At 37.0% G+C, this 25,389-nt stretch overlaps 1 protein-coding gene across 1 annotated transcript; it reads right to left on the bottom strand.

Moving 5' to 3' along the window:
* Position 1: 1 nt before the first annotated feature.
* rhag (Rh associated glycoprotein) lies at positions 2–23,966 on the bottom strand. The gene is made up of 10 exons (XM_088625473.1): positions 23,746–23,966; positions 14,642–14,825; positions 14,080–14,230; positions 12,773–12,920; positions 11,097–11,263; positions 8,974–9,111; positions 6,856–6,974; positions 5,094–5,167; positions 4,493–4,566; positions 2–2,348 (listed from the first exon to the last, which is right to left on the bottom strand). The coding sequence occupies exons 1-10, from the start codon at positions 23,924–23,926 to the stop codon at positions 2,274–2,276; spliced, it is 1,311 nt and encodes a 436-aa protein (XP_088481599.1). The 5' UTR covers positions 23,927–23,966; the 3' UTR covers positions 2–2,273.
* Positions 23,967–25,389: the final 1,423 nt, after the last annotated feature.

Here is a 25,389-nt window from a genome sequence, read left to right as displayed (position 1 = left end):
ACACCTGTATATATTTATTAAAATATGATTAAAAAGCATTGTTATAGCTGGCAACGTAAGTAAAAAAAGATCACATTTTGGCCTATAAATATTTTCATGAAAATACACCTTATTCAGTTTATTTTACAGATTTTCTGCTAAATTGATATATATGATTATGAAATTACACTATAACACATTCTGCACCATGGTTCACTAGATACTGCATAAAACATCATGACAAGTATCTTTGGAAAAGTGCTGTATTATTACTTTAGCAAAATCTTATATAGCTTAGTTTATTTTGAAATATATGTATTTATTCTAGTATTACTCTTCTTTCACTCTACTTGTTATTCTAATAGTTTCTCCAATTATAAAAAAATCTACTTCACTTCTTCTAACAGGAAATACATTTGTACTAAAAATGGCAAAACTCTTTGTAAAAAGAAAATATGGCTAATTCTTGTTTACCTTGTCAATGTTGCTATATTAAAAGAAAGAGGAAATAGTTCTCTGTAGCAAGTCACTCTATAAACTGACAGGGAATTGCAAGAGCAAAACACAAGGATATAGAAAGATTAAATATCCATTTATCTAGAGAGAAAGAAAAAGAGAAGTACAGAGAGACTAGACATAAGAGTGAATAGATGGCAAACTCTTCCATGGCCTGTGCAGTCACAAGATATGAACCCACTGAGAATATATCCTGTAAAATGTTAACTTCCTTTATGAAATTCATTTTAATGCAAATTTTACTGTAATACTACAAAAGTATTAGATATGCTGGACTGAAAAGATTATCTACAGATATTCTAAGTGGAATACTTCCTAGCACAAAAGCCTTCATTCATTTTGTGGTTTCATTCTTAACTTGAACATTTATTTATGTCTTGTCTCTGTATTTATTGAATATGTATGGAAAAGGTATTGTTCAAAAAGGCATTTGATACATTTATTTCAAGATGTAAATACATCATAAACAAAATTAACTAAAAAACACACTTTTCAGCTGTTGTGCTCATTGTATAATATCTTTGAAAGTACTGTAAAAAGCCATGTACTGAATGTAAAATGCTGAATAATTTTACACTTAAGAAGCCTGAGTTCATATTTGGCTCAGATAGAGCTGTCACATATACCTGTCTGTGAGGTGAGAGTGTGTGTAATATTAAATTAATTTTAAGTCCTATTTCCAGGCCAGGGTAAAGGCTATATATACTGATGAAAAAAAGAAACACAACATTTTCTGGAATGAGAATACCATAGTTATAGCTTATGTACTTTCACAAAAAAGTGAGGCTTGTGCAGTGAGGCATTGCAACTTCCCAATCACACAAAAGCACGTTAGGTGCACTTTTACCCAGCAAGGTCCAGGCGGAACAATGCCTGATCAGGTCACCTTTAAAAAGGCCTTAATTCAAAGTTCAGGTCACTGCAAAACAAAGGCCACACATTCCATAATGCCTCGAATGTCACCAGAAGCAAGGGAGAGGGCCATTGGCATTCTGCAGGCAGGCATGTCATGTGCCAGCGTTGCCAGACACTCTGGAGTACTGTAAGTGTCCTGACTGCAGAGAAGGTTTTAGCAGACCGGCAGCACAGATGACTGGCCAAGATCCGGTCGCCCTTGAGTGACCACACCAGAGCAGGAGCGACACATCAGACTGGTCCATCTGAGAGATCATTTCAGATCTGCCACCCTTACTGCTGCTGAAACTGCCGGCAGACACAATGCCCGCATCAGTGACAGGACAGTGAGGCTCCATGCCTCTGGCCTTAGAGCAAGGCGACCTGTCAGAGGCCCTCTGCTCACACCTTCTAGATGTCACACCTGACTGGCTTGGGTCAGACAGAGGCTGGGATGGACTCGTCAGCAGTGGCACCAGGTCCTCTTTAAAGATGAGTCACTCTTCAGCCTGTTCCAAGCAGATGGGAGGGCCAGAGTGTGGAAGAGGAGGTGTTGCGTTTCTTTTTTCCATCAGTATATATGTATAATATATCATTACATTTTAGTAGAGGTTTTACGATTTTTTTTTGAATGATGTCCTAAAATTTACTTTTTATTTCTTATATTCAGCATAAAACATACCTTTCATTTTAGATATATGTATGTGTGTAGACCCAAGGAAAACACTCCTGTAGCTAAAAGCCAAAATAATATTAAAAGCAATGCTGAACCATAATTCATGAATGAAATTTTCAAATCGGACACCTAAGTGAGATGGCACAAGTGTCTCCTAATCTGTGTATTATTTGAAGGTTGCTGAAGGTAGTCTTGATGTTGCTGGTCTTCAGGGCTCTGCCTTGTTCTTGGAGTGGTCGCCGTGAGTCATGTTCTCCTCATGCTCCTCCTCTTCTTCAGGTACCTGTGCAAGAGAGACCTTCACAGTCACCCCCACTGCTGTTGGATATTGCAGGCTTTAATGACAGGAGAGATTGAGCAGTCTCAGTGCCAGTGTGGGCCCAAAGAAGCTGGCAGTGTTGACCTGCAGAGTACAGGGCTCAGTGCAGTGAACATGTCACAGAAGTGAAACCACCAACCTTGAAACCTACACGGTGTAGAATTCTACAATGGTGGAGGATTCAGTCCTTTGGCATGGCAGAATTGGCCCATGTCTCTGGCCCTGACGCTGTGTGTGTGCGCTCAGAAACTGCGAGCTACCATGAATGAATCCCAACAGGGGCAGGTCATAGTTACAGGAAAACATGAGGCATGCACAGACATCGAAGAGGCGACAGTTCGGGTGAAAGATTAGGGGGGCAGTTACTATATATTTGCTGTACGTATACACCTTTACACACACATACATGCAGGGGGTGGATAAAATAATAGAAAAACTTAATGAAACTAGTTAAAGGACCCGTATTTTGAAGTAACTAAATTACAAGTGAAAAGGATTGAACACATGTGTTTCAAATTCATATTCATGTTTCCACCATGAAAGATGTCTTACAATCGATGTGGGTTTCTACAGCAACATGAGGGACCTAACAGATTTTGAAAGAGGTGAAATAGTTCGTATCCAATTTGAAGGTGAATTACATCTAAACATCACTGAGCCTTTATGGAAAGTTCTCAAATGCAGAATGTGGAGAAGACTTCCACCTCATTTATCTCTCAAAGAACTGGAGGCTCTCCTTCGTGAAGAATGGTCCAATATCCCACTGTATTGAAAGAGTTCAAAACTTGTATAATAGTATTCCAAGAAGGTGTGCAGCTGTCCAGCTGTCATGAAGATAAAGGGCAGCCCAAGGCCTTTTAGTTAATAATATTCATATATTACTCAGTGCTCCCATTATTTTGTCCACCCCCTGGAGATGTGAAGTGATAAACCTGTTGTTATGGTACAGTACATTTATTTTCACCAAGAACTTCTGGACAAATCCTCAAGTTAATCAGCTCTCACCCTCATGCAGTTTTACAGTAATCTTCACTCTGGCTTTAACCTTAGTAAAAGTGGAAACGTCTTGTCAAAACTAGATTGACCTGGACACAGCCAGATTCACTAGATTACTGGCATTTGGTCTTGATGTGCATATACAGTACATCCATGCTCAAGAATATTATAGTGCATCTTTAATATATTCCAGGTATTGAAGTAGTTTTTAAAATACGACTGTATATTACCAAATAATGGATTCCATTTTAGAGATGTTTGTGATGTCTTCAATTTTAAAAACAAATCTTCTGGTTTAAGAAATGATAAATGTTTAATTTGTATTTCTAATTAACTATCATTTTTTATCTAGATTTCTTTATTAAATATTATTGCTAGTTTATCTACTGTATATATAAGTTTTTGTCTCATTTGTAATATATTAAAATAATTAAAAGGTCAGTCACCGTGCCTTGGAATTACAAGAAATAATTCATATTTTGAGTTCTGATTTGGTAATTATATCAACAAGCACATTAGTGGTAAATTAGCTATATAAAAAATGTGCATTATTTGTTTAATCTAATTCTTTTTATGCCAGTGACAAGTCACTCTGCAAACCTGAAGTAAAAACAATTTTCAAATTATAAGAAAAACAAAGATGTTAAGATTCACATTTAATTCACTTTAAATCAATGAGGGAAATAAGTCATGAACCCTTGTTTCTGGGAATATAACACACCAGATTACACACATGTTACTGTGAAATAAAACATAGTCTTTAACTTGATTTGCCGTTAAGATACTGACTCAGATGCTGCTACTTTCTTAGCAACATTATGTCTAATTGATTTTGACATACTTTAAAATATCACTTTACACAGCCTAAAGCCTGGATTAAACCTTGGCCCACCAATCATAAGCACAGTGCTGATCTGACAGAGGCAATAATCCTCTGGAAAACAAAAAGCCTGTATCCAGTACCTGTCTTATGTGCTATTGCTGTTTGGATGGAAATTCTGTTCTACTCAGGGCTTCAACAGACACAAATAACTGTACTGAATTTATTGTGCTTTTGCTCTATGCTTCCAATTAAAATGGTTATCAGGTTGGCAATTTTTTATATTACATACCTCCCAATAAACAGCATCATCAAAGCAGTTTTGATCTGGCGGTTGTCCTAAAAAGGGCAGCTTCATAATAAGACCTGTCAACATGTAAGGAAATGATTTAATATGGTGCTAATATATCATTGTTATAGCCATTCTCTCAATTCAGTGCTGTTGGAACCCATTTTTGGATATAGAATTATCTTGTGCAACCATGGCATATAATTATGCATGTTTGTTTTCGATTAACATTTCAAATTGCTACTGTATTTGTCTTACAAATATTTTTTTCTGGTTTTATTATGGGGCTGTTTCTGAACACTTACAGTATTTGGGGTAATACAGCTCAAGTGTTCAGACCCACCCCACGCCCACCTCCATAAGCCTTCTTTCATAAGTTGGGGTTGTAAATTTAATTTTGTCAACCGCTCATGTTGAGGAGAGATTGTACCCACTTCATACTTTAAACCCAGGACATTAACCCAGTGTCATGTACAGTTAATCTCAGTACAATGCTACACAGTAATGCAACCAAATGGATAAAGGCCTGTGGCAGCCCCTGTGTGCAGTTCTATATGGTTTCACTGGTGCTGGTGATGCAGTATGAAATAGATGTCAGACAAACCTGTCACAGCTCCTCCCACAATGGCGATGCCCACAGATGATGCCAAGGCTGCCACTTGCATGACAACATTTCCACTGAGAGACAAGAAATTGGAAAAAAAATTAGAATGCAATATCCAAAAACAGTAAAAACGTTCAATGGTCTTGCAATATCCTGTGTGTGCTGGAGAAAGTCTTGAATGTCCAAAAAGTATCTAAGATACCTGTAGAATGTTACGATGAATGAAATTAATTGTCTTTGTGAAGCTCTATAAAATAACTACACCCTAATCATTTAGAAACGGGTTTATTCTCATTTCATTTCTAACTTTCGATCATTTCTAACTCTAATTTAGGGCTTACTGTTTCAGCTCCACCTACTGTACCTAGAAGAGGAAGGGCAAAGAAGCCACCATTTCAATACTTTCTGTGGTGGTGCTGGCACTGCATCGACACCCTCTTCACTTGCAGCTCTAACATGAGCTTTAGGAATTCGATTCTCAAGGTTTGCTGGGGTGTGCGTTTGCTTACGGACAGAATTAACCTGAAAGTCAACATTATGCCAGGAGAGCAGGAAGAAATTTGATTCTTGTTTCATCGGAGAATAGGATCCGACTGAAGGAGGACTACAGGGTAGACTATCTAGGCTCAGGTTGAATGTATCAGGGAGCAAGGCAGTGCACTGTTGACCAGAGCTGACAAGCGTGTATTCCTCTTTCACACAGATTCATCAGAACAGCACTGCAGCTTGCCCCACTAACCCTGGGAAGTTTGGAAAGTGTGTTAGAAGATGCACTCTTTGGATGAACAGCCTTGAAAAAGGTTCTGTATTACAATTTACATTTCATGGACAGTCATGGCAAGCCATGCTTAGTCCCAATTTCTTTTTTTTTAAATAAATAAATAGTAAGAAGTGTTGCAATTCTTATAATACATATCATTCTTATATTATACATTGAAATGAGCAATATTTAGATAATTTTATGCTCAGAAGCAAATAAAAAAAAGAAACTGAGTTGCCTCTTTACACAAAAAGAGATGGCTATATGGAACCAGGTGACACACCATTCAAGAAAAGGCTGGATGAAAAATATTCTACTAACAAGTTAAATGAGTATGACAGGCTCAATGGCCTCCTTGTAACTGTCTTATGTTCTTAAACTGAAGGTCCCACTTGTACATTTTCTGGCATTGGATTTTTCTAAGACTTCAAAAACTGTGGCAGAACTAGACATTAGTTTGTGGTGTCATACCACTTTAGATGTGTATTCTCTGAAAATACTCCATCTCAACAGTTCACAAGCTATCTAACCCATTTAATTCAACATGCCATGTGTACCGTAATATTACCGTGAATACTAGGAATAACAACACCCAAGAATTATGCATACAGAAAGCTTTATTGTGTGGTTTAGTTACAATAAATTTGGTTTAACCTGGTTGGCTGTGGTCTAACCTCCAGGCCAGAGGACGAGGAGGCTGGGAGAGCCATGTGGAGTGAGGAGTGTCCAAGGGGCAACTGCAGAGGTGGAGATGGGATGAGGGTGGGATACTAAAAGATGTATGCGAGGTAGAGAAGGGTGTTTTAGGAGAGGAAATGGCATCAGGAGGGATTGCTAACCACTGACAGCCGAGTTGGATACCTTTGTCATCATCCCTCCCAAACTTTTGATACAAACTCCATTAAAAAGAGAAGTTTTACTCCTAGTCTTCATGACCTGTGAATTGAACCTCAGCATCTGTACACTTGAGAATGAACTATACATTAAAATAAAGAATCTCACCTTTTTGCTCCCAGTGCCACAGCTATGATACCAGCAATCCCTCCTAGGATTCCAGGCATACCATGGAGGTTATGAACACCACAGGTGTCTTGGATACCCAGTTTTGATGAAAAGACAGGCTAAAAAATAAGAATGATACCTTTTTCAGAAAACCATTTAATCATATACTGAATTTTTATTTATGATGAGACATACAATAAGAAATTTCAAAAGCTAAGACCCACAGAGAACTTATATACTGTAAGTGATTAAAATTTTAGTTCATCTTATAGATATCTGGCTCTGGGCTGGGGTCATTGACCTGGTTTCCTGAACTGGCTTGGGAGAATTCTGAACAGACACTTGCTGTTGTACTGTATGTGACACCACAGAAAAAGCCGAATGGCAGACAACATCATCAAGAATAGCCACTGGAGTAGAATGCAGACTCTTAAATCCCCCATTCATGGAAACAACATGGCTGGTCTCAAACTATAAAAACCATTGCAATTCGGGGCACAGTGGGAAATACACCTCGTGTGTATCTCCTTCAGTGTTTTCTGGAAGTGGTCGTTTTCATTACAGTTAAACTCATCTCAGACCTTCACTGGACTGCACTGTGACTCCTTGCATCCTTACAATCTAATGAACTTTGAATCCATCCATCAGTGAAAGACACTTTTCCAGGTGAGGGTTACAACAAGCCGGGGCCAATTCCAGAAACACATGGTGCACGGTGGGGCTGAGAGAGCTTGTCACCCCTCCTTGAGGGGATGCCAGTCCATTCCAGGGATACAGGAAGGCTCTAGTTTGAGAAGCCAATCAAACCTGACCAGTATGTCTTTGGGTGTTGTTGGGAATAGGGAAAACCCACGACATACTGTAGATACGAAAGCAGAAAATCTGCTCTACAAAACTGTATATTATAACCATGGAGTGTGTCTGCGTGCTGTGTTCAGCTGTGTGGTTCATGTTGACTGAATAGGATGGGGAAAATATTGATTAAATTAAGAAACAAATAGCCTGTCTTAAATCATAACTTCGTTTCTTCTTTCATTTAAGAATTACAAGATCAGTTTTGCTTTTATTCAGTGGAGACCTGCCATCAAGCTTCGATTCATCACATTGCTTTACTTTAAATTCTGAAACAGTAAAAACGTTCAATGGTCTTGCAATATCCTATGTGTGCTGGTTTTTTGTTCCATCTGAGGTTTTAATTACTAGTGGTAATTGGTACCTGTAATTGACCTACTTGTTGGTATAGACTTTTTTTCTGTATTTGGTTCTTGGTTTCTCAAACACTCTAGTTAAAGTGCATTATTTCCAACATCTTCAGCACACAGAACACAGAACTGCTGTCTCTCCTCAGTGTGCTTATTATGAATTTGCTCCCTTATTTCTGAATAAACAGATCTTCATACAGTCTGTGATGAAAAGGTCATAAACACACACAGGCGGGAATGACACTGTATCACACACTCCCACAGTGAGTCAGTGTTTTTCCTTTTGATTAAGTCCAACTGGTTATATTTCAACCAACACACCTCAATAAGGGCAGTCCCGAAACTTGCAAATTAACGCAACATTCATACCAATGTCAAATTTCTTTCAGATTTTTTACGACCTTCAAAAAGAAGATTGAAATAAATTAGCACTGGCAATTACCAGCACCAAAAACCAGCAGAGACAGGGGGACTCCAGGACCAGGACTGAGCACTGCTGTCCTGGGCCATTGCCTCACATGCTTCCCAGCTCCTATGAAAGGTTGCAGACAGGCCAGTGAGTCGCTTTACCATGCTTGCTTTGAGCACAAGTCAAGCTCTACATATTCAGAAATGGCCAGTCTGAGCCTGGTTCATGTCACTATCCATAAATGACCAGAATGGCTGTAATGCCCAGTATATAAGCGAAGAAATTTTGTTGTGTTGAGGGAAATAACAATGCAGCCCTGCTTACTGGCGGAGCAGGCTATAATGGATTAAGCCAGCTGGCACTTGCAGCAAGCAGTAACATAATGGCAGTGCCGCAGTGCCGCAGTGCCTTAGGCCTCAAAAAACATTTAAGAAAAGAAAAGAAACACCAATAAGCGTGATTTCCTTAAACCAGGTCATGCTTAGGTTTAACAATATAAATACGTACTGTCAGAAACTTGAATCCCACAGTGGAGATGATTCCAGCCGTAAGCCCTATCAGCATGGCGCCGTAAGGCCCAATGGCCATATCTGCACAAGTGCCGACTGCAACCCCACCTGCTAGTGTAGCATTCTGGATGTGCACCTGTAAAAAACAGACAAGACAGGAAGAGAAGCGCTGGTTAGTTTTCAGGTGTTTACTTTGTTGAATTCAAGAAAAAAAACAGTTGCGACATGCCAGTTCAGCAATGCCAAACCTTTCCTACAATGGGGCAGATATAGTCATAATAAGAATGATAATAATGTTATACAATATTTTATGATGCAGTCATAAAGAAGTCATCTCACACTCAGTACAACACCAAAAAAAGTAAACACAAAAGACACAGTAAAACAACCACAAAAAAAGCCTTCCAGAAAAAAGTAACTTTTGAGGATAGACTTCAAAATATCCATTGTGGATGAGTCATTGACTTCTTTTGGGATTATTTTCCAGATCTATGAAGCACCACAACAAAAGGTCCTGTTACCCAAAGACTGTAGATATGTCACCCCTAAATGCTTCATTTTGGATCAAAACTCATGCACAGTGCTATCAGCTGTTATTGTTGCAGCATTCTTTTTATGTAACTGATAGGAGGAAGGAAATAACATGACCTCATTCTTATCCCAATTAAGGTGTAAAACATTTTTTGTCAATGTTTTATTTCACAAATGCAATTAATAAGAGTGTTGAAATAGATGCCTTATTGTCAGGTTTAGTGTGGGCATAGTGTATATCTTCTGTAAATGTCTACATAGAAACAATAGTTTAGACAATGTCATTTTACTGTTTGACAAAGGGGGAACATACCAAAAAGCAGAGTCCACTATTGTGGAACACCAAAAGGCCACCAAGAAAATTAAAATAGCAGTGCTGAGCGAGGTACTGTAATTGTAATTGTATTGTAATACTGTAATATGTAATTCATCTACAGTAAGTGGAGTACCTAGAGATGGCATATTGTACAAACTCAACTCATTAAGTTGAATGTCATGATTTAAAGTATTGAATGCAGCACTGAGATCTACTGTAGGTGAGTTAAGATGGTAGAGCACCCAAATTAGCAGTCATGAGGAGATCATTAAGAACCTTAACAAGAGCTGTTTCAGTCCTGACTAAAGCCAAACAGAAAGGGTTTGAAAAGTTTATTCACAATGAGATAACCATTTTGTTGCCCAGCAACAGCATGTTCTAATATATTCACAAGTAAAAGCATGTTAGATATGGGCTGAAATGATAAATTATTCAGATAACCCAAACATATTTGTATTTTTACACAATGGGATGTCTTCAGTAGTTTTAAAAGCATCTTTATGGGAATGTTATGTTCCATCTCACACTGTCTATGTGCAAAGAATCAGCTTCACAACTCTGCCATTACATAATCGATCATGTTTCATCAACAATAAAAGTTTCAATTAGATGAAAACCACAAACAAGTGAACCCTCGCACTGAACAACTCCTTTAAATACATTCCTGTAAACCCCAATTCAAGCAATCTGCAGTAATTTAAAAACTGCCTCCACCACACCAGAGCTCTAAGAGTCATTTATTATGTTAAGCACCAAAAGGGCAGAGTAATAGGGCAGGAATTAAATGAATTAAAATGAATTAAAAGAAACCAATTTATCAATAATGTAACCACAATTGTGTGTGAGGTTGTAATAGTGATAATAAAGCACACCTGTATTGACAAAATTGAGTTTTTAATGAAAGTTTGGGAGGGATGAGAGCATCCAAGTTCTCCTTCGCCTCTGCTACTCTAACTTGTAACGCTTCCTCCCCAACGTCACTCCCCCAAACCCCCAAAGAGGACAGGCCCTCTGTCTTCTTGGCATTCGTCTTTCTTCCTGCAGCCCATCTCCACCTTTGCTGGCTCTCCTTGGTCACTCCTCATCCTACAGGAGGATTGTCCTGTGGTCAGGGCACTGACCCTCAACCAGGTGGGTTGAGCCAACTCTTTCTGGTCTCTCTGTTACTCAACACTCAGTAAACACTTTTCAATACACTTAATTCTGGGTTGTTGTCATTCCTGGTGAGCTACATTTAGCTACAACTAACAGACAAGTATTGCTGATGTCCTCACCATGTCCAGTTTTCCTTTTTTTTCCACCAGGCTTGAGATGGCATATGCGGAGAGCACACAAGCCGCCAGGGACAGGTACGTGTTGACGACAGCTGTGTATTGCTCTTGAGGGGACTCGGCGATGGCAGAATTAAAACTTGGCCAGAACATCCACAGGAAAATTGTCCCTGAAATGGTATTATTACATGTGGTTAAATAAGAACAGTTACAAAGGAGAAGAAGCCATCCAAGCCATTTAGTCTGTTTGGAAGTTAGTAGCTAATGAATCTGATCTCATCCAGTTGTTTCTGGAAGGAAGCCGGTCTATCAGTTTCAATACCAAGGTTGGGTAGCTTGTTCAATTCTCCCACACCCCTTTGAGTAAAGAAGTGCCTTCTATGCTCAGATCTAAATGTATTTCCGCCTAGTTTACATCCTGTTTTGTCCAGGAAATATTTTGTGTATAATATATGTTGAAGATTAAGAAAGATAATTACATTTTTAATAATTCTGTTACTGTAAACGTGCAAACATGAAATGCAGCATGCATTGTAGTTTTGTAATATTGTTTAGATGCTTTAATAGCCAGTCAAATTTCATTTCTCTTTACAATAAATAGAAAGAAAATAAAATAAAAAATAAAAAGAAAAAAAAATGTTGGAGTTTAGTAAAGACAAGAACTACCGGTAGAAAATACCATTACTTTTCACATCAATGCTATGCATTTTAAAAGTATTAAATTAAGATTATATTTACTCTTGTTATTCAAGTTTCTGCTCTTACTGCTGTATCTACAACTAATAGGTGTATATAATACTATAATAATAATTATAATAATCATAATTGAAGTGATTATACTGTAGGAAACAATGAACTTCACCTATAGAGTAGAACAGTTACACTTTCTGTCCAACAGATGGCATTAAATGCCAAAAGTGCCTTTCAGTAGACTGGAAAACAAAGGAATATATGTTTTCTTGAAGGTTTCTAACTTAGAAATTATTTTCTGTTTATTTCCTTTGGTTTAACATTGCTTTATAATACCAGAATTGTTTTTTTGTTTTACATTTTCCCCTAAGTGAATAGCTAAATAAAAAAAATCTGTAACTGTGAGGTGAACTTCAGTCTTCAGGGTAATTTCATGTGATTTAGATACTGCTTTTGCACTTTCTTGCATTGTAAATGTGAAGATCAGGATCGTAGAGTGTGTCCATAAACATTCAGATCAGAACCCTTTTGGTGTTGATTCCTGGACAAAGCAATTGATCAACTCAAAGAAGCTGATCTGTATGAGCAAGATGAGGTCTAATTGTATTCTTTTTTAAAAAGCTGTTCTTTTCAAAATTCACTGAATAAAAAAGACAGCATGAAGCAGTGTTTGTTTTTAATGCAATTATACATTGCATTTGCAAGTAGTTGTTCTTCTGTGTCTCTCCAACACAACATAAAAATTACATAGCACTACATTTCAACAAATGTCCTTGTTTAGCTGAATGAATTGTGCAGAGAAAAGAAATTTGATAGGCTACTGTACAAACAGTTGTATGCGTGCTAAAGTTAGATTTAAATTACAATTTATTACAAAACTATACAATGCTGAATTTAATGTTTGCACATTTAATAGAAAGATTGTAAACATAATATTTTTTTTATTGTAACCATGTTCTATTCACTAACTCATTTTAATTTCATCTTACCAATCATGGCGAAGAGGTCAGAGTGGTACACAGAACCATCATTTTCATGGCCATTGCTGAGACCAGGTCTGTAGAGCATGCGGGCTACAGCCAACCCAAAGTAAGCTCCAAAAGCATGGATTACCATTGAAGCACCAACATCACTTGCCTGGTTGGGGATGACAACAACAATAATTACTTCAACCTGTTCTTAACAGCATTTACAAAAAAACTAGAAAAGCTTGAATCCTTATCAAAGAGTGGTTTGTCAAATGGATTTTAAAACAAATATTCTGGATGTTGGACCCTAATTTCATCCACTTTCACCTATCTGTGTATAAATATCAAGGGGTTCCAACAGGTGGATTGCTGTTTTCCATTTCTGTAGCCAATACATTTTGCTATTCAAATCATGCCTTTTCTCTGTCACTATTAGACCAAACTTTTGAATTGGCTCTTGGAAGCTGGACCACAATAAGGGACCACATTGTTCAGGATGGCTGATATTAAGTGGATACCTTAAGAACCACCTACACAGAGTTCCAACCCTTCCTTTGGTACTGTGGAAGAAGGCACACCGGGTCACCCACCAGAACTGGTTTCTAAGAATAATGGTGCCGGACTTTTCCTTTGAGACACTGATTTTGATAACTGGGGTCCATGGGGTTCTTGTGCTGGTTTGTGAGTGTGTACCCCTTGTGGATAAGATGTGTTCTGTGTGTCAGGTAGGCAGTTATAGAAAACATGGGTCGTGCAAGATGTGTAGACTGATAAATGTGTAGTCATTTATTATGTTATGTTAATATAATGTGTAAATACTGTATGTAGGATAATTGTCTTGTCTGGTCTGCGGATGCACTGGTGATTCTGGGAGATATAAAGAACTTGTTGCAGGGGAAAAAGGGTCCTAGCATCTTTAAAATTACTACTGTAGGTGGCATAATGGACTACAAAGTTAACTTTTAAAAGCACTCCCTGCATTTATGGGTCACCATTTGTGACAGAAATGTTTTCACAAAGCCGTACATTTTACTGTGTAACTAGAGCCAAAGAAAAAAACATTCCAAGAAAACAAATGCACTGCTAATGTTCAGAAAATAAGAAATTATCTTCTTTTTTATTATTATCTAATTTTTTAATTAACATTTCATAGACTATACAGATGCTTCAGAGGCAGTGCAGTACTCTAGGTATAAAGAGAAATGACTAAATATAGCATTTTCTTCAAGAATGGACCTTGATTTGTGTTTGCAATTCAGCAAGTAACATCCTGTAGAAAGGATGAAAAGAAAAGAAAGTATTTTCAAACACTAATTAAAAATACTAACCTGTAGTATTTCAACAACAAGATGTTCATTCATTGCAAATATGGTGATTTCCAAAATTGTCATTATCAGGAGCTGGACGGGACTTGTTTTTCCCAAGACAGCTCCAAATGAAATGAGAACAGTTGCTGTGCTGAAATCCGCATTGATCATACTGTGAGCAAAAAGAAGAGTTGAGTTCACTACTACTATCTCATTTTTAATATCAGATAACTCTAGTCTTTTGCCACTAGAAACATAAATTCCCACATAAATACTTTTCAAAGCTGTCACAAGTTGTCAAGTTTGATGAAGAAAATGGTGTTGTATTTGGTAATGGTCTGTTATAAATAGAGGGCAAGCATAAAACTATTGTCTAAACTGTAAGCAGCAATCAATGTATAACTGGGTTAATCAGTGACATATAGCTGGGTTAAACCATACTGTTTTACAATTTTGTGGTTGATGTGGTATTTTTTGGAGGGTTGCCTATGGGCAATGGTACACAGTGGTGTAGAAAACGGCTTTGCTTGGATGCATGATTACCATCTGCGGGCGAGCAAGAAGTGTGTGCCACAGTAATTACCTATAAATGTTGACTTGGATTTTGCCATGGTGCATATGCCAAAGTCCTTGCATCAGCATGCCCCATTGAAGACCAAAGGCAGCCAGGAGCATGTTGAGGCCGACACTGCTGAAGCTGTATCTCTTCAAGAATGTCATCAGGAATCCGAAACCAATGAAGATCATCACGTGCACGTCTTGGAACACTGCGGGGAAATGAGACTTGACTTGTATGTCACAAGAGGATAGGAAAAAGAAAGCTGGTGGAGGTGGAGGACCTTCAGTCTTCCATTAGAAACAGTTAAAAACCAGGAAGCAGAGACTTCTGGCTGTCGGTTTGTATCTGGTACCTAGTGAAGGCTTCAGATCCTTAGGCGCTGCACAAAGGGGTAGGTACAGATCTGATGCCTTCATGCTAAGTAACACTAAATAAATGGCCAGGCTAGTCATAAAACATTTAAGTGGAACTGAAAACAGCCACATGAGTGTAACAAACATTTTAATCAAGTCATACTGATGAAAAACCCATTGACCTGCCCAGTGATTACATCAGATATTAGAAACAAGAGAACATAATTTGGCCTATCAAACCTGGATCAGATAGCTACTGTACCAATTACCAAAGACCTCATTTAGCAGTTGTCTGAAAGGACTAACAAATCCAACAACTGGACTGGCAGCGTGTTCCATACTCCCCAGCCCTTTGTGTAAAATTCTGTTACGTGTGTCCATATCAAAAAAAGAATGAGATTCAATCGATTTTTTAAGTGACGAGAACAACCACAAAACAAATGAATTCCACCTACTGTACAAGGCCCATCCGCCCTGCAAGAAGAGTGGTGATTTAAAAAAAACAAAGAAAATTATGTAAACAGGGAAAATCAGTTTATAATATTTTCAAATACACACATGTAATCAAAATACAAATCAATTACTAAGTAAATTACTGTTATCCACAGAGGAAATGAATATGTAAACAACCTTATAATTACAGATTCATGTCGATTAAAAGTGGGCGCCATATTTCCTTAAATTATTTATGTCCATTATGTGCCCTTGGTGACTGGCATCCTGTCAAGGGTGTATCCTGCTTTGCACCCATTGTCTGGTGGGTTAAGCCGATATTCATTGCACGTGTAGTATGGACGTCCTCTTATTGTGGGTTTCTCTACCGATGCAGTAGGGATATATATTTGCATATATTGTGTATTTCATCTAGCGTCTCTGATTATTTTTCTTTCTGATTATTTGCAATCGCCAGCTGTGTATTAGTTCTGCTTTGTAGCTACATCTGTGGTACCTGCACAGGAGGATGAGGACTCTTGCCACCCTTAAACAAAATGAGTAGTGTCCCAGTCGTGTCACACCGTGTTTCACACATCTCACAGTGCTCACAGCAGAGTTAGAACTGATTGAAGGAGGAGTGTAACAGTGCAGCCTCACAGGCCAGCTGAAAATACCAGGGGTGGTTGCTATATACTGCCTCATTGAGACCTATGCAGTTGGGGAGAGCTGCAGTTGGGGAATCTTGATTAATTAAAGTTAAATAATTTAGTAGTACAGACTTGAATCATTGATGTTTAACTATTGGGGGATTCATTTCCTAATCTCCTTATCTCCACCTTATGTAAATTGTTTTCTTCACAACTGTAAGATAGAAATAAAAAAATACAATGTTTTTTTTATTTAATGCAAAAGCGAGAAGTACAGTAACATAAAAGACTCTTTCAAAAATTTGTGTAGAACTGTCTATGGGGATTGTTGAAAACCAATGAGTTTTGCAATACATTTTACACCAAACAATCAGAATTGAATGGCACTTTTTATTAAGTCCCAAGACCTATAAGACTAGCTATCTCTCTAAATTCTGAAGACTGGGCCAGTCTAAGTTAGTTTGACTTTTAAGAAGTACCTTTGTTTGAAACTATTCATAATCTAATTAAGATTAATTTTATTAAGATGTGCTTAGAACGTAAATGAAATAAACCTTTCAGTATCACTACCTACTGTAACTTGTTTGTGTCCTCTGACTCTTTTCTTCCACACATGATTTGAATTACCTTTATAAATAACTCTCAAAACAAACTACTCTCTCCATCATGATTTTTAAAGAGGAACTTTTTATGCTTGACTGTTTTATACAGGAGATTTTAATGTTCAGAGGAATGTGTTTCTGATTTTATTTATTTCACTTCACAAGTCTAAAAATCAAACCTGCAACCTGATCATTATACAGTACTTCTTTAATTCAAATGTATTAATATTAAGGCAGACTGAATAATAGAACCATAATTCCATCATAATATATAGTATCTTTATTCAGCCATTAACTGAAACATACTTATTCCTGCCATCTTGGAGACTATCCTGGATGTATAGGACACACGGCAGGACTATACCCTGGATAGATGCTAGTCCATTGAAGGACAAACATGCATGGGCAATATAAAGAAATCAAACCACTAGCCAACATTTATCGTAAGGTAGGAGGAAGCTGGCATAGACAGAGAAACCTCCCTGTGAAACCAATGTGAACATGCAAGGACCACGCAGAAGGTACCCTATTCCAGATTCAAACCCAATTGTAACAGCTGTGAGGTAGAAGTGCTAACTGCCAAGCCATCCTGCTGCACAGTATCATTAAGCTACACATACTGTACAATCACTTATTACAATAGAACCATTCAAGAGAGTCACCTGATTGAATTTCAGATTTTCAAAGGAAATGTGAAACAACATATTTCTAAATGCAGTGGTATGCTTTAGCATTTTTGGTATAAAATAACTGTAGTTCAGGTTTCCATCTTAAGAAAATGAAGATGACCTTTATACTGTAATTGTACATGGAGAAGCGCAACAGTCAATGCAAAACTTGAAATCTTGTGTAATGAGCCACACGTCCTTTATTACAAACTAAACATGTAATTATCAGATACTTCTGATATTTTAGGTGCTCTTAGATAAATTAATTTGTTCTTATACAGTACTTCACAGAGCTGGAGATAGTAAAAATATTTATGCACCTTTCTTTTCAGTGCTTTACAAATAAGTAATGCACATGGTTCTATTGTTACCACAGAACTGCTGCTCCATGCTCTGTATTTTTAATTTAATTTACTGTATGATCTGATTGATTACAGGATTAGTGTTGGGGATGGGGATGGGTTCCGAGTTGAGGGTAAAGTTAATAGGTATAAAGTCTTCAATGTTCACTTTAAGCTCCTAGAAGTTTTAATTTATATTGCAGACATGGCTGGGAATAAGAGAAGAAAAACTGACAGGTACTCAGGTCTTACAGTAAGAGACATGATATTATGGTTTACAGATCTATTATTTCTTGTGATATTTTCTCCCCTTTCATTAATTAAAAAAATAATACAAAGAGCGGTAGATAAGTTAAAACTGAACTTTAAACATAATGGTAAAGTGTTACAACTGCTATTCGATATGTTGGAAATTAAGTTTAAAATAAGCCTGGAGAGCAGCTCACATGGAATGAATGGCAATGTGCTGTCCTTACCTGCCCCGGGATAGTGTATATGCAGTCTGTGGTGTTAAGTCGTGTTGAAGTTTGTACTAGCTGGAACAAATCAGTGTATGCGGCAGCATGGTGGCGCAGTGGTTAGTGTTGCTGTCTCACAGTGTTGGGACCCTTGGTTCAGTTCTAGACCTGGGGTGCTGTCTGTGTGGAGATTGTATCTTCTCCCCATGTGGTCATTTCCATTTTCCTTGATTTACCAGTACAAAGACATACTGGTAGGTTCATTAACTCATGGAAAAATTGGCCCTGGTGTTAGCATGTGTCTGTGTATCTACCCTGCAAGGGACTTGCATCCCATCCAGGGTGTACCCCACCTTTAGCACGTTGCTTGCCAGGATAGACTCCGGCTCCTCCATGATCCTTGGTTTGGATGAAGCATTTACAAAATGGATGGATGGAAATTGGTATATAAGAGAAGATGATTCATTGCTAATGCCTACATTTCCTCAAAACCTTCCAAGTTGTGGGTCAAATATCTAGCCTCCTTTTGTTTGTAGACTTTCATATGTTTTAATGAAACAACTGCATTTTGTGTTCTTGTTATAGGTCTCACAGCTGCTGCAGCTATTTTGTTTCATAAATGTATACAGCATTTATTTAAAGTGAATAATCCTTTAAAATATGTTTGTGAATGTAATGTTACAAATGTAATCACTGTTTATAAATTCAGTTGACACAGTCATAGATATCTAAAACAAATACTGTAACTGCATTATTGCATTTTGTATTGAATTATAAAGTATTCTTTCCTTTGAACAATACTGAATGCTAATACCCAAGAACGGGTTTGAAATCATTCTAGATATATTTTTTCTAGTAACGAATGAGCATTTCCTGAGAATCTCAGGGAAATTGTGTAAAAGAATAATTGAGAGTCTTCTAAAAAAAACCGGACTGAATTAATTGTCACACTCACTCAGTGGGCTGCATCTGTCCTTAAGGGCTGCAGTACAGCATTCAGGACAGGAAGTGTGTAGTTCACTGGATTGTTGCCTAATTACTGTCCTGACCTTCCCTGTTTCTGGAAATACCTTAAGTACTGCCAAAGAAAGCTGTTAAGATGATAACAGCTGGACAGTATAGGCAAATCTGGGACAGTGGAAAGACAACAGCTTAACCAGTAAATGAGGTGCAGAAACACAAACTTCTTATAAAACCATTAAAAATGTACTTGCTTCTTGAGGCAAACAATAACAATTACTATATTTTCATTAACATAACCTGTATTAGTTTTTAACAATGGTAACAATAGACAATGACAGGAGGCAAATTTGTCTAGCCCATTTAGTAGTTAGTTGATCCAAGGGTCTAATCCAGACATTTCTTTAAAAAGAATCCAGGGTATCAGCTTCAACAATATTGCTGGTAAGCGTGTTCCATACTCCCACAATCTTTAAGCTATAGAATCCTCCTGTACTTGGTTTTCAATGCACTATCATTTATAATTTGGTCTTTGTTAATTTGGTTAACAAAAGGTAAGAGGAATAGAAGGTAGTTCTGTGTTTAGGTCAAACTTTTCTTTTTGTTCTCATTGAATGCTTGCATTATCATAAGGTTATAAAAATGCCCTCAAATGGGAAATGTACTGTAAATTTCAGAGCCACAGGGAAAACCAATCTTTTTAGAAGGGAGTGCAGAGAGCAGAGCAGGTGCAATGCATCGACTTCCTAAACGAAGGCTAAGACTTTGTTTTTTAGAGTCTCTTAAATAAGTGGACAAGGGAATTGCACAGTCACATCTGGCAAGACAACATAAGCAAATGGCAAATGCAAGAAAATTTGCATGCTATTCTGTACTGTTTTTTACAGTCTGGTGGTAGTAAGTGAGGCACGGAGAAAATTGCATGTGCAATCATGGGAGCTGTGATTTTCTTTTTTTCACAGGCCTCTGGAATGTAACAGATGTAGACATTATCAACTCCATCATTAGAATGCAAGCTCAGATATACAGTATCAGGTTTGTTGGTAGCTCTGGAGGGGCTGAATGAAGGAGATCCAAAGATGAAAAGCGCACATGTACTCTGACATCTGAATCGTTCAAAAGGCTTCTTCATTATGTGCTTTACCATATAGTTTTTGCATAAAGCTAAGTAAAAAATAAATAATTCAAACTAAAAATTGAATCCATACTTTATGTGCTACCAAACACAAAAGCATTTTTTAAATATCTGGATTCTTACTGTATAAAACAGGGGTCCATCCCTGGTCATAGAGGATCCCTGTTGAGTATGTTTATACTTGTTATAATATATGTTTATTATCTGTTTATAAACACAGAGAAGTCGTAGATCAATTAAGAAATATGCTAAATTGAAGAGAATCACAGGTGCAAGAGCCATCTTACTCACTAGAGAGGGCTTGTTTCCAAGTCAAAATGGCATCATGCAGGAAAGTGTTTTGGAACAAAGAGTGATAGTTATTCCTCAGGAATGAGGGATCAGGGGTGAACATCTGTGAGACAAGTGTATTGCCCATTCTGATAAGTGAATAAAGAGTTTCAAAGAGGAATAAAAGATAAATCAATCTGGGTTGTCTTTGGTTCCACATCCTAATCATATGAATGCCTGGCTGTTGAGTCTTGAGAGAGCTTCTGTGCATGAGGTTCACCCTATTCCTGGCTGGTCTACAGTGCTACAGAATGGCTTCACACATTGACTCTGTCTGTCTCAGGGTTTCAGAATTTAAAGCTGAGTGTGATTTTACAGCAGCAGTTACATCCTATGAATGTGACAGAGGGAAGGATGTATTAGAGCTTATTTGGAATAATTCGCCTAGCTGGCAGAATGGCAGCCTGACTGTAAGGGTGAGGCTGATCGAACCCCTCCTCATGTGTGTGAGGAATGAGCCAGGGAGCTGCTGCAGGGGTGTGCTTGGAGTGGCAGGAGGGATGCAAGAGAAATGTGCTAAGGGCAGCCTAGAAGGTAAGATATACATATATAAAGGATGTAGGGAAACAGAAGTAGGAAAGATTAGGATCTGACTTTCCTCCTGAACTTCTGTTATAAACTCTTTTAATGAACTAACCAATCCATGAAACGCAACAAGCTGCTACGTGTCCTTTAAGATGAATCCAAAAAAACAGAGGTTGGGAATAAGCAGGGAAATGAAACTGTACAGCAAGATATGATAGCAGAAGCTGAGTTTAAAAATCCTTTCTGACTGTCTGTTAGATTTTTTTTATCAATTACAAATGAGATTACACATTTCTAAAGGCGATGACTTGTCAGCGTATGTTCCAATATATGCTCATATGTATCACAAATACGCCTCTAAGTGCCTTTAAATTGTAGTTAATGTGATTGAAATGCATTTCGTGCCTGAGCCATTGTTTTTCTTGATTGCTAAAAGGATTGTTTTCTGGCTAATTTCCTAATGGGGCACTAGAGATTATTTACATAGCTGGGTCCCATTAACTTCAAAAGAAACAAAATCCATTCAAAGCATTTGTCCTACAGGGACATCACTTTTTTAATAGTGGTACTATTTTTGCCATATCAATCCACTGGACTTTTGAGCTGTACATAGATGTTCAATATCTGGTGTTACTAAAGATGACCTTTTGTAGATCCAAGTTGCTCTTGATATAAATGACACAAGCAATATTTCAATCAAATTAGTATGACTTCTTTGAGGAAGGGAGTATTTTAGATAATTGTATCAGAAATGAAATGTCTCATCAAGTTTTAGAACATACACAGAGAATTAGCTTCACTAGTAGATCTCAGATTCAGTAATACAGGACCAGAGACTTAGCCATGCTCTGAGTATATAACTACTTAAGTACAATTGAAATGCATTGAAATCTTTACCTATTGAAAAACTATGTATTACGCCAATTGCAATCTGTCACTATGCCTGGTTATACAGTTAGTATGACCTTGTTGTTAGCAGGTCATCACGATTTAAAAGCTGAGAATAAAGCTGAGAGTTTGGGGAGTCACATACACTACATGATCTCCTTACAAAAATTAAAGACTTTATGTGTGGGATCTTGGTGCTCAGTCTAATCTGAAAGTATTCCCTCAACACCAAAAAAATATGATTTCTATATTCCTGAATCAAATCTTAAGCAATAAAACAACAACAACAACAACAACTTTATCCTTCCATTCTGAGGTGCTAACTGTGTGCCTATACAGTATGTTCACTCTGTGTTCATGTGAGTTTCCTCGAGGTGCTCTGGTTTCCTCCCACAATCCAATGACATACTGGTTAGTTAATTCGCTTCTGTAAAATTGTCCCTGGTGTGAGTGTGTCTGTGTGTTCGTCAGTGTGTGCCATGCCATGGACTGGCTTCCCATCCAGAGTGCATTATGCCTTGTACCTTCTTCTTTCTGGGATAGTCACCCATTCACCATGACCCTGAATTGAAGAACAAGTTGAAAGTAATGTACTGTATACTATTATTTTTATTTATTTGGACAAATGTTCTTATGGCACATATTTTTATACCCGGCGACACAGCACCGAGTGAACTGAAACATGAGGTACTGTACTCTTTTCTTGCATGTTAGTAAAAGGGCTGTCCTAAACTGTTTGCAGACATGCTCAGCTGCACATAGAGACTTAAACGCTTTCAGTAATCTTTGCTGTTCATGCGGACCCCACCCATCTGATATGTATTTTTACATGCTAGCATTTTTACTGACTCACTGCAAAAAATGTTTCTCAAATAAATATTCAAACTGAAGTTATTTTATTGGGAAAACATAAATTATTTTATTCTAATATCATTACAATAAAATCAATATATCTGCCACAACACAAAACAGAATAATTTGTTTTGTGACTGAAAACACTTTTAACTTTTGCAGTACATTAAACAGAAATACAGTAAATTTAATAATTGAATAAAACAGATTTATCTATGCAATATGTATCATGTTTACCATGCCAAATATGAAGCAATGCTCGGTGTGGTAATTGCACAAGTAAGGCTCATTTGGTTACATGCATTAGTTTTGAATAATTAAACTAATGTAAAAACAGGCAGCAAGATTTTGAGAAATTCCTGTGAAATTATTAAATTGGCACTACTGTTTAATGTGACTGTTCACATAAACCTAAAACACATCAGAAAAGGAAATTCTGAGCCATTCAATGTCTCATTTTATAAAAATGTGCAGCACATTTTGAGTCTCACCATAAACAGATAAAGTATAAAGTAATACAATCACAAAAAATAGATTATTATAAAATCAAAGCTGAAAACAATTGTCTTCAGTAATTGAAGAAATAACATCTCATATACTGTAAAACGTAAATAGAACATACAATTATATTCATTCTATTGGTGTAATTTCCATCATAAATGGAAAATATTGGCAAATAATGGCAGATAAAAATAATGAAATTGATAAAATAATGGCAAATATTTTTCAAATCAGGAATTAAATTAAATAGTAGAGGACACAGAAACATTTTTTAGAACTGAATGGCAAATCATAAAGGTACAGTACAGTATATACATCGATGTGAAATTTCAAATAATAAGTGTATAATGATAACTGAAAACACTGTATAATTACATACAGTATGCAGCGAACCATAGAAACTTCTGAAGCAACAGGTCACAAAAGTACTCACCAGGGTACAAAGCACTGAAGTCGGGTTCTTCATTTGAATGACTGCTATTTTGTGGGCCATGATGAGCATCAATTTTATCATAGGTTACAAATACTCCAAATAAAATAATTGTTAGAATCTCCAAAGATATGGCCAAGACTGGAAACTTTAGCCTCATGTTGGTAGAGTACAACGAAGGCATGGTGGAGCTCCTTGGTATGTATGAATGTGATAAGAGAAAGGGACTGATGCCTGTTTTTAAATTGCCTGCAGATTCACTGAAAACCAATGACAAGGCAGAAAACATTAGGTTCACAGTGCACACCCACTCTGAGGGGCTGGGACTACAACATCATTTATTGAGTTTATTGAAAATTACATTTTATTTTACTTAAACAAATGAACACTCTGTACTTGAAATATGAATATCATGTTGAAATAAAGCGTTTACATTTCAAGGATTTACTTATACATTATTTTGTTTTGTTTTTTACAAAATAATAAATAGCTGCAAATGAAAGCATTTCCTCTTTCTTCATTAAACATATACCTGTAATTTCAATTCCTTGATCTGTAGAGATTATAGAACTCGTTCATATACAGTACATACTGTAGCTCCTCAAAGTATGGTATTCTGTATTAATAACCACATTGCAAAAAGGCATTGTTGTTAGAGAAAGAATTAAAAAAGATAGACCAGTACAATTCCTGATCTCAAACGTTTCCTACATTTTTCAGTGGAGAAAATGATGATGACTAAAGTATCTGGAATCTAAAAAGTTTGAATATTACAATCAAAATGACAATGAAGACTACTGTATGTTATGTTAAACACTGAAGGAATGACCAGGGGAAATAACTGGAAAGTTACATCAGGTGTCAGATCCAGAAAAAACAAGATACTTTATTTCAATAACATAGTTATGTACTCTTCCAGACTTTGTTCTTCATTCTTTCCTAATGGTGGCTGTGACTCTCATCTATACAAGTCTATACAAACTGTTGATTTTTGCCATTTTTTTTTGTCTTTTTCTGAGGTTGAAGCCCTTAAAACTTTAGCAACAGAAACAATGTGATCAAGATCAAGAAATTCTTTATCATACAGAACCCTTCTTTAATGTGATAAAACTAAAAACAATATGTTGTAACTGTGTAAATAAATTAAATGTTTAAATAAAAGGTTTCTTAATTGCATCAGTATTCAGCCCTTATGCTGTAGAAAGCCTAAATCAGTTCAGGTGCAAAAGAACAATTTCAAAGGTCACAAAATTAGCGTAAAGGTCTCTGTCTATGTGTAATTAAAGTGATTTAAATGGATTTTTAGGTAAATTAATCTCTGCAAGCACCCTCAGATATTGGATTTCAAGCCACAGCTCACATGGTGATGTGAAAAATTAATCCCAAAGACAAAGAAGTTTTCTTAAGAATGGTGAGGTCAAACAGTAAGAAGAGAAGAAAAAAAGTATTCCAGTCCTTACAAAAACCTGACCAGTATGGGGGTGTGTCAGAAGGAAGACCATACTGAAAAAGACACATTTTAATTGTCTTATCAGATATACTGCAGACATGTGGCAGAATATTCAATGGTCAGATGAAACAAAAATGTTTTGCTCTAAATGCAAAGAGTTACAGTACATCTAGCACAATCCCAAAACAGTACATCAC

Source organism: Lepisosteus platostomus, chromosome 3, assembly GCF_059453375.1.
Source record: "Lepisosteus platostomus isolate fLepPlt1 chromosome 3, fLepPlt1.hap1, whole genome shotgun sequence".
In the NCBI taxonomy this organism is placed as follows: domain Eukaryota; kingdom Metazoa; phylum Chordata; class Actinopteri; order Semionotiformes; family Lepisosteidae; genus Lepisosteus; species Lepisosteus platostomus.
The sequence above is the reverse complement of the archived record's forward strand: the minus strand, read 5'-3'. Positions and strand labels throughout refer to the sequence as shown.